General features: G+C 52.0%; 1 protein-coding gene across 2 annotated transcripts in view; it reads right to left on the minus strand.

The window, feature by feature from the left end:
* Positions 1-13,044, minus strand: part of ZC3H3 (zinc finger CCCH-type containing 3) — a 211,951-nt gene that overhangs the window by 33,753 nt on the left and 165,154 nt on the right. For both annotated transcript variants that reach the window (XM_068397158.1, XM_068397157.1), the window contains 2 exons: positions 11,670-11,739; positions 2,637-2,768 (listed from right to left, as the gene is read on the minus strand). In XM_068397158.1, coding sequence (XP_068253259.1) covers positions 2,637-2,768; positions 11,670-11,739 — 202 coding nt within the window. The remainder of the gene's footprint in view (positions 1-2,636; positions 2,769-11,669; positions 11,740-13,044) is intronic.

Here is a 13,044-nt window from a genome sequence, read left to right on the forward strand (position 1 = left end):
GGTCATAGGCCGACCAACTTGGCCTGAGCATCCTGCAAGACACCTAAAATGTACTTAAAAGGCAACACAGCCAACGACATGTCATAAATTATGGATAATAATGGACATTTTTTATGAAGGTCTGATAAAAATCAGCAATCGTGCTTCTTCGGAGGAGCACAGAGAGGAAAACACAACTGGGAGAAGAGCCCAGTGTGCCAAACCTCAGCACAAAAGAACATAAATTCCTAATTACCAACCATCCTCGTTAGAGTTTATCCTCCGAGGATCACAGAATCACAGAATCACAGAATCAACCAGGTTGGAAGAGACCCCTGGGATCATCGAGTCCAACCGTTGCCCTGACACCACCATGGCAACTAGACCATGGCACTAAGTGTCATGTCCAGGCTTTTCTTAAACACCTCCAGAGATGGTGACTCCACCACCTCCCTGGGCAGCCCCTTCCAATGTCTAATAACCCTTTCTGAAAAGAAATGCTTCCTAATGTCCAACCTGAACCTCCCCTGGTGAAGCTTGAGGCTGTGTCCTCTTGTCCTATCACTAGTTGCCTGGGAGAAGAGGCCGACTCCCACTGTGCTACAACCTCCCTTCAGGTAGTTGTAGACTGCACTAAGGTCACCTCTGAGCTTCCTCTTCTCCAGGCTAAACAACCCCAGCTCCCTCAGCCGTTCCTCAGAGGTCAGACCCTCCAGACCCTTCACCAGCTTGGTCGCCCTCCTCTGCACTCGCTCCAACACCTCAACATCTTTCTTGAAGTGCAGGGCCCACAACTGGACACAGGATTCAAGGTGCGGCCTCACCAGTGCCGAGTACAGAGGGACGATCACTTCCCCAGACCAGCTGGCTACACTATTCCCTAATAGAGGCCAGGATGCCATTGGCCTTCTTGGCCACCTGGGCACACTGCTGGCTCGTGTTTAGCCGGCTGTCGATCAGCACCCCCAGGGCTCTTTCATGTTACGCCGGCATCGCACACCTTTGCTGTCCGTGCCCTTCGCGGTTCAGACCACTCTCGCCGTTCCTCGGACGGGGAAAGGCAGAACGAGAGAAGATTTACTCCCCTCCTAAATTATTCAACAGAAAAGGGACTGCGCATCTTTAACAAGCCATCGTTTTATGAAGCAAGGTTAACATTTTTACTTGATTCAGTAGAATATTATAAACTCTCCGGGGTCCATTTGAGGACTTTCGACTCTGAGCAAAGGAACGGACTCAGCACTTTTTATATTATTTAGAGAATAAAATTAACCCTTAATGGCCCAAGCCGGTATTTCTCCTCCCCAGTTAAATATGGCCTGCTCAGCAATTTCTCCCCATATATAATTACAGGCTGCTATCCATCATCTGTAGGAGAATGCTTTTGTGACACTCTAAAAGTGACGCGGTAAGCACTTTTACTAATAGAATAAATATTCTAAATATCTCTTTTATATTTTCATTTAAATTGGAATATTTTAAAAATAATTGTAGGGACCCTGCCTGCGTGGCTAGAGCTACGCTGGAGGGAGGCGGCAGGATGCCCGTGTTTTCCTTCGGAGGAAATGTTTATCCTGCACTCAGTCCCCTCCACGCACTGCCACAAAAAGTAATTAGGCACAGACTAATTTATTAGTGTTTCCCTCCACTTCTGCTGATGTCCTGCTTTCCTGAAAGCTCTCGCATTTGGCTTTTTTCCCCTTCCTTATATCTAGTCTGACTCTCCCCTCTGTCAGTTTAAAACCATCACCCCTCGTCCTATCTCTACAGGCCCTACTAAAGAGTTTGTCCCCATCTTTCTTAGAAGACTCCTTTAAGTATTGAAAGGACACAAGAAGGTCTCCCTGGAGCCTTCTCTCCTCCAGGCTGAACAACCCCAACTCTCTCAGCCTTTCACCACAGCAGAGCTGTTCCAGCCCTCTGACCATTTTTGTGGCCTCCTCTGGACCCACTCCAACAGGTCAATCAATCAATCAATCAATCAATCAATCAGGTTGGAAGAGCTGTCAGGGATCATCGAGTCCAACCGTTGCCCTGACACCACCATGGCAACTAGACCACGGCACTAAGTGCCATGGCCAGGCTTTTCTTAAACACACCCAGAGATGGTGACTCCACCACCTCCCTGAGCAGCCCCTTCCAATGCCTAATGACCCTTGCTGAGAAGAAATGCTTCCTAATGTCCAACCTGAACCTCCCCTGGCCAAGCTTGACGCTGTGCCCTCTTCTCCTATCGCTAGTTGCCTGGGAGAAGAAGCCGACTCACACTGCGCTACAACCTCCCTTCAGGTAGTTGTAGACTGCACTAAGGTCACCTCGGAGCCTCCTCTTCTCCAGGCTAAACACCCCCAGCTCCCTCAGCCGTTCCTCATAGGTCAGACCCTCCAGACCCTTCACCAGCTTGGTCGCCCTCCTCTGGACTCGCTCCAACCTTTCATTTATTTCCTTTTTTTTTTCTTCCTGCCTGTAAGGCAACCAAACCACTTTACCCATCACCCTTTGGAAAGGCACAGGCCTGCTGTTCATCACATCCAGGTGTTCAGCAGCTTCCAGCTCTACGGCTCCCTTTGGTGCCGTAGCTCATGTGAAAAAACCATCCTGTGGCTCCAGCAAAGGCACATCTGTCCCCGGACCCCCAGAGCTGGTCCCCTCTTTACCTTTTCTCCCATGGGGCAATAGCCTTTGAGGAAATCCTGACACACTTCTGCCTTTCTGGACACGTAGACGTGGCTGTACGGGCAGTTGCTGTTGTTGCAGATCCCCTTCAAGAAGTAGGAGCACACCGGCATCTGCAAGGGCAAAGGATGAGAAACTCGTTAGCGCTCCCCTCTCGACTCGTGATTAGGAACCGTTCCAACACCCAGAACTGAAATAAAACCGCGACACGTGTAAAATAAATATACGCCTTTTGCCAGCCACTGGTCCCAGAGGTATTTTTAGCTCTTCTATTGGTCTCCTGCAACGCACCTCCCTGAAATTACGTGGTCCCACTGTATATATATCCCCAGGGTGAACATGCTGCCTTAGAATCCTTCAGGATGCCGGAGAGAGGGTGGAAAGCATGAAACTGCCACCAAAAAGAAAACAGCCTCTGTATAGTATCCTTCCCAAGAGGATACCACAGAATCACAGAATGTTTTGGATTGGAAGGGACCTTAAAGATCATCCAGTCCCAACCCCCTGCCACAGGCAGGGACACCTTCCACCAGACCAACTTGCTCCAAGCCCCAGCCAACCTGGCCTTGAACACGACCAGGGAGGGGGCAGCCACAGCTTCTCTGAGCAACATGGGCCAGTGTCTCACCACCCTCACACCAAAGAATTGCTTCCTCAGATCTCATCTCAATCTCCCCTCTTGCAGTTTAAAACCGTTCCCCCTTGTCCTGTCACTCCATGCCCTTGTAAAAAGCCTCTCTCCAGCTTTCCTGGAGCCCCTTCAGGCACTAGAAGGTCTCCCCGGAGCCTTCTCTTCTCCAGCCTGAACATCCCCAACTCTCTCAGCCTGTCTCCAGAGCAGAGGGGCTCCAGCCCTCGGAGCATCTCCGTGGCCTCCTCTGGACTCGCTCCAACAGCTCCGTGTCCTTCTTCTGTTGGGCCCCAGAGCTGGACGCAGCACTGCAGGGGGGGGTCTCCCGAGAGCGGAGCAGAGGGGCAGAATCCCCTCCCTCGCCCTGCTGGCCACGCTGCTGGGGATGCAGCCCAGGACACGGGTGGCTTTCTGGGCTTCCAGCGCACGTTGCCGGCTCATGGTGAGCTTCTCGTCACCCATCACCCCAAGTCCTTCTCCTCAGGGCTGCTCTCACTCCATTCTCTGCTCAGCCTGGATTTGTGCTTGGGATTGCCCCGACCCATCGGCAGGACCTTGCAGTGGCTGTGATGGGAACAGCAGTGCAGGGCTCATACCCAGCCCAGCCACCCTCTCCCATGGAGGATTCTGGCCATCAGAAGAACCAAACCATCATCCTGGGGGTGTCCCCTCTACTTGGCTCTTCCATGGGTATGGAGCTGGCTGAAGGGTGCAGAGCACGTGGTTAATAAAGGCTCCAAAAGGTGGGTCTTGGCGAGGGGGAAAACAAGCGCTTGCACCTCCACAAGCATTTTTGGTGGGACTGCATCACGCCAAGACATCAACCTGGCACCCTCAAGGGCTGTGAGCGATGTGATGCCTGTCCCTGCGCGCTGGAGGAGGGAGGGAAAGGAGGAGGAGAGCCTGGGCTGCTGCCACGAGCAGTCGAGGAGGAGAGTTGGTTGGATACACGGAGCAGAGCCCCGAGCTTTAGCGAGCGCGACAGCCGGCGGGGAAAAGCGAACGAGCGAAGACCCTCATCGTCCTCAAACCACAAACTTCACCTTCTGCCAGCTGTTATAATTAAAAACAAATTACCCAGCCTGCTGCGATATTTCAGCATCCTTAACTCACCGGCTACCGCAGGCAACTTCCCGACCCAACCAGGCAGCTGCCGATAGGCGTGAGCTTCCCGAAGCCGTCGCGACGATCCGGCTCCTCCTGCTCAACCCTTCGCTGCTCTCCTACACACCAAATTTCCTTCCTGCTCGGCGTGGTATCGATCCCTCCGTTCACCAGTAGCATCCCAGTCCTGCCGGTTCGAGCATCCCCAAACTAATATTTACAATTCTACAACAACCACAGCCAAGAGTATCCGATAAAATCCCTTTCCCTGAAGGGCGTATTAGGGTTTTAACTCAATTAACTCACTTGAGGCAAAGAGCAACAGAGTGAAGGAGGAGGGAAGCAGAGAGGAATGAAAACAAAGGGTGCTTTAAAAGAGAAGAGTTTATTTTTAATTGTCTTTTAACTGCAGACATTAACATAAAGGACAGGGCTCTGGGGCTATCTTTTTTTGGTGGTGGTGGTGTGACCGTAAATGATTCCCTTAATGTAGTTTTTGATATAGAGCCCAAATTAGCTCTAATAAAAAGGGATAATAAAGGCAGCTCTTCTACAAAACTCAACTCCTCCTAGCTGTCAAGCCTGAGCCATTATCAAGAGGAAGCAGCACTCTCATTTCAATTAACCTTGTTTGCACCCCACTACGTCCACACAAATAACAATAACATTAATTCAAGGCACTGGTGCGGTGCGTCCGTATTAGACAGCTTTGACTATGTACACGCTTTGGAGCCAGCAGCTAATGAACCCGAAACTCAACGTGAATTTCCAAATTGCTCACAACAGAGTTTTGAAGCTCTATTAGGGAGAAAAATGCTGATTCTTTTCGAGTTCCTCAAGGGGAAAAGCTGTTGTAACAGCAGCGGGCGGTTGCCCGAGTCCTAGCCTCTCGCTAACCTTCACTCACACACTCATTCATTCAGATTTACCAGTTTCTCTCTTATCACCAGGATGCGCCGGTGGCTCTACTCTGTCGAGGAGAAATTCCCCGTGCATCGCTTCGACAGATGCTCCTCAGGTGAGGGCTGTGCCCTGCATCCCCTGCGGGGCAAAATTCCCCAACCACCAGCTTTCATAGAATCACAGACTGGTTTGCGTTGGAAGGGACCTTAAAGATCATCTAGTTCCACCCCCCTGCCATGGGCAGGGACACCTTCCACTAGACCACGTTGCTCCCAGCCCCATCCAACCTGGCCTTGAACACTGCCAGGGAGGGGGCAGCCACAGCTTCTCTGGGCAACCTGGGCCAGGCTCTCACCACCCTCACACCAAAGAATTGCTTCCTCACATCTCATCTCAATCTCCCCTCTTGCAGTTTAAAACCGTTCCCCCTTGTCCTGTCACTCCATGCCCTTGTAAAAAGCCCCTCTCCCGCTTTCCTGTAGCCCCTTCAGGTACTGGAAGGTGCTAGAAGGTCTCCCCGCAGCCTTCTCTTCTCCAGGCTGAACAGCCCCAGCTCTCTCAGCCTGTCTCCAGAGCAGAGGGGCTCCAGCCCTCTGACCATCTCCGTGGCCTCCTCTGGACTCGCTCCAACAGCTCCGTGTCCTTCTTCTGTTGGGGCCCCAGAGCTGGACGCAGCACTGCAGGGGGGGTCTCCCGAGAGCGGAGCAGAGGGGCAGAATCCCCTCCCTCGCCCTGCTGGCCACGCTGCTGGGGATGCAGCCCAGGACACGGGTGGCTTTCTGGGCTGCCAGCGCACGTTGCCGGCTCATGGTGAGCTTCTCGTCACCCATCACCCCCAAGTCCTTCTCCTCAGGGCTGCTCTGAACCCATTCTCCACCCAGCCTGTGTTTGTGCTTGGAATTGTCCCGACCCACATGCAGGACCTTGCACTTGGCCTTGTTGAACTTCATGTGGTTCGCACAGGCCCAGCTCTCAGGCCTGTCAAGGTCCCTCTGGATGGCATCCCTTCCCGCCAGCGTGGCGACCACACCACACAGCTCGGTGTCAGCCCCAAACTTGCTGAGGGCGCACTCAGTCCCACTGTCCATGTCGCCAACAAAGATGTTAAACAGGACCGGTGCCAATCCCGACCCCCGAGGAACGCCAGTCCTCACTGGTGTCCACTTGGACATCAAACCGTTGACTATAACTCTTTGAGTGCGACCATCCAGCCAATTCGTTATCCACCGAGTGGTCCATCCGTCAAGTCCATGTCTCTCCGATTTAGAGACCCTCTCCTCATGGCTCCTTTTTCACTCTCCTCCTGGCTCCGTTTTCCCATTGCCAGAGGGATAGTTTGGTTTTTGAAAGCATCTGCAAAGCATCGTGCCCATCTGGAGCAGCCCTCCGTCCTGGAGAGCATCCTCTGCTAGGAGCAAGGGTTTTGCCACTTAGGATGGGAAAAGATCCCCGCTGCTGCGACAGCTGAACCCACGCAGCTTCCCCATATAAAACAGAGGGATTATCTCAATTTTTCGGTGGGGAAACTGAGGCACGGGATTGCCCCTAGGTTGAGCAAGAGTTTTGTCCTCAAACCAATAGCTAAGCCCCGCAAGTCCTTGGCCCTTCACCTCCTGGACCAGGTATGGGGCCCCATCCCCAGTGACTTCCCACCAAGGTGAGATACATGATGCCAATAACCTGAAGCTTCTCTGATGAGGAGTTTGTGGGGTTCCCCCCTTCTATAACCACAAAGTGAAATTGAGAGTCAACTGATGGGGCCATCAGCAAAACTGGCAACCCCCAAACCATGGCTGACACCACATCGTCATTAACCACACGAAGAAAATAATTCATCGCACTAAAACCCCAACTCAAATAGCCAAAAACAAGAGTCCCCCCCAACTCTCATCTCAGGAGCAGTGGGATCTGCTCCAAAAAAAACCATGAGCGGGGGAAAACCGCTGCCTTCCTCTGCCGAGCGACTTCACCTGCCTTTCTCCACCGCTGATAAATGAGGCTAACGGCACCTTTGCTAGTAATCACCCGGGTTAACAGGGAGCTACGGGAGTTGGAAAGCAAAAGTCGCCTCTCGCTTCGGGTAGCACCATCCCCGCAGCTATAAATCACCCTGAAACAGGCTTGAACTCTGCAGAGGAGGTTGTTTCTCTTCCAGCTCCGTGTTGACGCCAAGGTGGCGAGCGGAGACCTCTGAACCGCCCCCGCGGTGGCTTAATCCTGCGAAAAATAATCCCCCTTCCTCACGGAGCGCGACCAGAAACACGTGCTCCAGAAGCACAGAATCACACAGAATCACAGAATCAATCAGGTTGGAAGAGACCTCTGCGATCATCGAGTCCAACCATTGCCCTGACACCACCACGTCATTTGTTTCTAAGGCACGTAAGAGAGCTGGCACCTTCCTGCTTCGTTTGTAGGCTTGTTAATTTAACGACTCAGCTTGGGTTTAGATGATGCTTAGGTAGCAGCAAACCTGCTAAGGGAAAAGGTGAGATGGGCAGAGGCCACCTGTGCCCCATGGGACACCTTCCCAGGGACCCTGTCTCCAAAATGCTGGCGGCAAACCGTTTCTTCTGCAAGAGACTTCAGCATGGCTGCTCCTTTTTAATTCAGTTTTATTACCGTGATGATATTATCATTATTCTTCCCCGATTTCTAACCAGCAAGGTGCTCCTAAGAAGGAAAGGTTGAGTTTTCCACGCCACGCTGCAGCCAGCGGTCCCCATTTATCCACCCAAAGTGGAATCCAAAAGCCAAAACCTTGAGGTTCTGCTTGAGGCACCAAGACACATCAGTGTTTCTGGAGGGGAAACCGAGGCCACATCTCCACCAGCAGATTAAACATGCTGAGGAATATTCTCAGATGGCACAAACCCATCCACATCCAGCCATCACATCCTTCGGTGGACATGGCTGCGGCCAAACCGCCGACCACAACAGCTCCTTGGCCATCTCCAACTCCCAAGTCTCACCCAGGTTTTAGCCCTGGGACCAAAACCAAGCTCCAGAACCTGCTGAAATACCATTTAACTCGCCGGTACAGATGTAAGCCAATGGTCCCGTGCAATCTGGATGAATATCAATCCTTCAGCACAGAGGGGCAGGCAGTGGTTTGCGTGTTGCCGTTAGCACTTGCACAGAACTCACTCGGGTGAAAAGAAGTCTGTGTCCAGTTGTGGGCCCCGCACTTCAAGAAAGATGTTGAGGTGTTGGAGCGAGTCCAGAGGAGGGCGACCAAGCTGGGAAAGGGTCTGGAGGGTCTGACCTCCGAGGAATGGCTGAGGGAGCTGGGGGTGTTTAGCCTGCAGAAGAGGAGGCTCAGAGGTGACCTTAGTGCAGTCTACAACTACCTGAAGGGAGGTTGTAGCGCAGTGGGAGTCGGCGTCTTCTCCCAGGCAACTAGCGATAGGACAAGAGGACACAGCCTCAAGCTTGGCCAGGGGAGGGTCAGGTTGGACATTAGGAAGCATTTCTTCTCATCAAGGGTCATTAGCCATTGGAAGGGGCTGCCCAGGGAGGTGGTGGAGTCACCATCTCTGGAGGGGTTTAAGAAAAGCCTGGCCATGGCACTTAGTGCCCTGGTCTAGTTGCCATGGTGGTGTCAGGGCAATGGTTGGACTCGATGATCCCAGTGGTCTCTTCCAACCTGACTGATTCTGTGACTCTGTGAAGTCGCTGGCTCCACGTCCATTCCAAATCTGCATTAATCCTGGATCCACCACCAGCCAGTCCCTTTGCAAAGCTTTCTTCTTTCTTGGCTTCTTTATTTCTGAAGTCTATATGTTATAGGAAGGAAAAAAAAAAACAAACCAGCCTTTTTCCTTCTATCAATTCTCATCCTCTTTTGACACGCCACGAGTCAGGGAGTACAGCTGTCCCCAGTCTATCTTCTCTATTTTATATACTCATGATTAAGTGACTCTGAAGAGAGATACATGTAAAAAACATATGGCGCTTTGTGCCTCGTTCAGAGCGGCTCCGCTCCCTGCCAGGATAACTTATGAGCTCCCCGCTGACAACGAACGTGACTTAGGCAAACGGAGGCAAAGGGAGACAGGAAAACTGCGTGCCCAAAGGCTAACGCTGTTGGAAAAGGTCCTGTCCTAGATGCTGATGAGACCCGACGTCCAATGGGTTAAATCCTTCACAGGTCAGTAATTGCACTGTAATTACCTATGTGGTGCTGTGGATGGGGAATGGAGAAGGGTGATCTGCGGAAGGAGCAGGGAGAAGAAGGTGCTATAAGGACAATTCACAGGGCACAGGCTAAATAACCCAAGCTTGAGTAATTAAAAGCAGTGCCTACAGATCTGGCACGGCTAAGGTGAGCTCCGGTCCCCGCCGTGCCCCAGGCACAGCAGTGAAAGCTTTGACAAAGCTGCTTTCGACCAATGACACGCCAGAAATACAGCCAAGGGGGGCTGTAGACTCATCGAGCGCCACGATGAAGGACTGAGCCTCATGGGCCTCTCCGAGCAAACCCATTCTTGTTCACATCCCGGTTTATGGCATCTCCATCCCAACAGCGGAGCCTTGATACCAAAGCCGATCACAAACTGCTCCCCACGTGGTGACACCGCTCTGGTTGGCGTTTCAATACCCAGGTGGGATTAACCTTACTGCCGTTGTCTGGGTGATCCTTTGTCTGCAGCAGAGAAATGATCCTCCAAATCCATCCAACAAAGCTGAAATGTAAATGCGTGCGTGAAGCACATCCCAGCTCAGCGAAGGACCCACAGCTACGCTTCAACTTCAGCACCTACTTCGCCTCAGCTTCAACACAGAATCACAGAATCAATGAGGTTGGAAGAGACCTCTGGGATCATCGAGTCCAACCATTGCCCTGACACCACCATGGCAACTAGACCAGGGCACTAAGTGCCATGGCCAGGCTTTTCTTAAACACCTCCAGAGATGGTGACTCCACCACCTCCCTGGGCAGCCCCTTCCAATGCCTAATGACCCTTGCTGAGAAGAAATTCTTCCTAATGTCCAACCTGAACCTCCCCTGGCCAAGCTTGAGGCTGTGTCCTCTTGTCCTATCGCTAGTTGCCTGGGAGAAGAGGCCAACTCCCACTCTGCTACAACCTCCCTTCAGGTAGTTGTAGACTGCAATAAGGTCACCTCTGAGCCTCCTCTTCTCCAGGCTAAACCACCCCAGCTCCCTCAGCCGTTCCTCGGAGGTCAGACCCTCCAGACCCTTCACCAGCTTGGTCGCCCTCCTCTGGACTCGCTCCAACACCTCAACATCTTTCTTGAAGTGCGGGGCCCACAACTGGACACAGGATTCAAGGTGTGGCCTCACCAGTGCCGAGTACAGAGGGACGATCACTTCCCCAGACTGGCTGGCTACACCATTCCTAATAGAGGCCAGGATGCCATTGGCCTTCTTGGCCACCTGGGCACACTGCTGGCTCATGTTTAGCCGGCTGTCCATCAACACCCCAGGGTCTCTTTCCGCTGGGCCGCTTTCTAACCACTCTTCCCCCAGCCTGTAGCACTGCATGGGGTTGTTGTGGCCCAAGTGTAAGACCCGGCACTTGTTCTTGTTGAACCTCATGCCGTTGGTCTCGACCCATCTATCCAACCTGTCCAGATCCCTCTGTAGGGCCTTCCTACCCTCCAGCAGATCGACACTCCCACCCACCTTGGTGCCATCTGCAAATTTACTGAGGGTGCACTCAATCCCTACGTCTAGATCATCTATAAAGATATTGAAAACTTGAGGTCTCCAAAGCTACGTCCAACCGGAGATCCCAGCCACTGAATGGAGGTTAATCTGCTAAATCGTCAACTGATAATCACTAAAAGAAAACTTAATTATTTTTCCACCTCGCTCTGTGTAATAAAACCGTGGAGCCCCAAATACATCAAGAAGGTTGAAAACAATGATGAACTCAAAAGCCGTTCTGCCAGCTGGTTTCACTGGCTGGCTTTTTAGAAAGGTTAATTCATAATTCAAGCTCTTCTGTGTTATAATATCCTCCTCCTCCAACCCCAGCACAGGGTGATTTAGAAGAAAGGGTTACCTTACGGAGGTAGCTAAGGATTAGACACAACTCAATGCTACTCCCGTGCTTGTTCTCTCCGATCCCTGGAGTTTAAGCACTCCTCAACCCAACGCACATTGTCCAGCGCATCCCCAGGTGCTCTGGTTTCCAATCCACTGCTCAACGTGTTCATCTACCGATTCACCACACCGGCTGAAGAGGCACGCTTTGCTCTCACAACCCCATCATGAGCCTCAACAGCTCAGCAAGCAAACTACAAACGAACTCTGCTGGAAGTACTCAATGAGGTAGACTTTCCCACAACCGCCAGTGTAGGCCTGCTCGCTCGTAGAGCCGCACTGAGCTCGTTGGGAAGCCATACAGACCTTGTCTTTGGACACCTTGTGAGAAAAGGAACAGGTCCCGTCTGTCTTCTTGCATGTGCCACGGAGAAACCTGTAGATAGACCAGAAGGAGAGGGTTGAGCACGAGGTGGGTCACAAAACACATGGTTTTAAACACCAAGCATCTTCACCAAGCTGGTGAAGGGTCTGGAGGGTATGACCTTATCAGCACTTACAAATACCTTAGGGGTGGGTGTCAAGAGGAGGGGACCAGACTCTTCTCAGTGGTGCCCAGTGACAGGACAAGGGGCAATGGGCACAAGCTGAAACATGGGAAGTTCCATCTGAATATGAGGAGGAACTTCTTTCCTTTGAGGGTGCCAGAGCACTGGAACAGGCTGCCCAGGGAGGTTGTGGAGTCTCCTTCTCTGGAGATATTCAAAACCTGCCTGGACGCAACCATGTGCAGCGTGCTCTGGGTGAACCTGCTTTGGCAGGGGGTTGGACTAGATGATCTCCAGAGGTCCCTTCCAACCCTTAACCATTCTGTGATTCTGTGATTCTGTGACCTAAGAGGAACAGCTGAGGGAGCTGGGGTTGTTTAGCCTGGAGAAGAGGAGGCTCAGAGGTGACCTTAGTGCAGTCTACAACTACCTGAAGGGAGGCTGTAGCAGAGAGGGAGTCAGCCTCTTTTCCCAGGCAACTAGCGACAGGACAAGAGGACACAGCCTCAAGCTTGGCCAGGGGAGGTTCAGGTTGGACATTAGGAAGCATTTCTTCTCAGCAAGGGTCATTAGCCATTGGAAGGGGCTGCCCAGGGAGGTGGTGGAGTCACCATCTCTGGAGGGGTTTAAGAAAAGCCTGGACATGGCACTTAGTGCCATGGTCTAGTTGCCATGGTGGTGTCAGGGCAACGGTTGGACTCGATGATCCCAGAGGTCTCTTCCAACCTGGTTGATTCTGTGATTCTGTGATTGTCTTGCCCCATTGCCACGTTTGCCCTAAGGCCATAAATACACACAACTGCTGCCAAGCTCGCTGTTAAAGCCCATTTCACGCCCTAAATCTGTACGGGTCCTTCTTAAAAGAGCAGCTGACGCTTCCTGATAGATTTTGTTCTTTCATCATATTTGGCTGCTCATTACAGCAAGGCCTGTACCATGAGGTTCAGAGATAACGCTCCCAGAAGGAGAATGGTCCTTCCTAGAGCCCTGATTATACCAGATGAAGCACCAACAACCAGGAGGAGCAGAGACAGACACACAACAGAAACCAAGTTCCCAAAACACATGAGGATGTTTGTACTCAGAAGTTTTCCTAGGAGGTACCAGTGTGACAGCAGATCAATGAAATACTCTTGTTATCATGGGAAGAGCGCTGGTCTGAACCTCCCAAAAGCAGACTCCAGGGGTACATG

Source organism: Nyctibius grandis, chromosome 3 (genome assembly GCF_013368605.1).
Source record: "Nyctibius grandis isolate bNycGra1 chromosome 3, bNycGra1.pri, whole genome shotgun sequence".
Classification (NCBI taxonomy): Eukaryota; Metazoa; Chordata; class Aves; order Nyctibiiformes; family Nyctibiidae; genus Nyctibius; species Nyctibius grandis.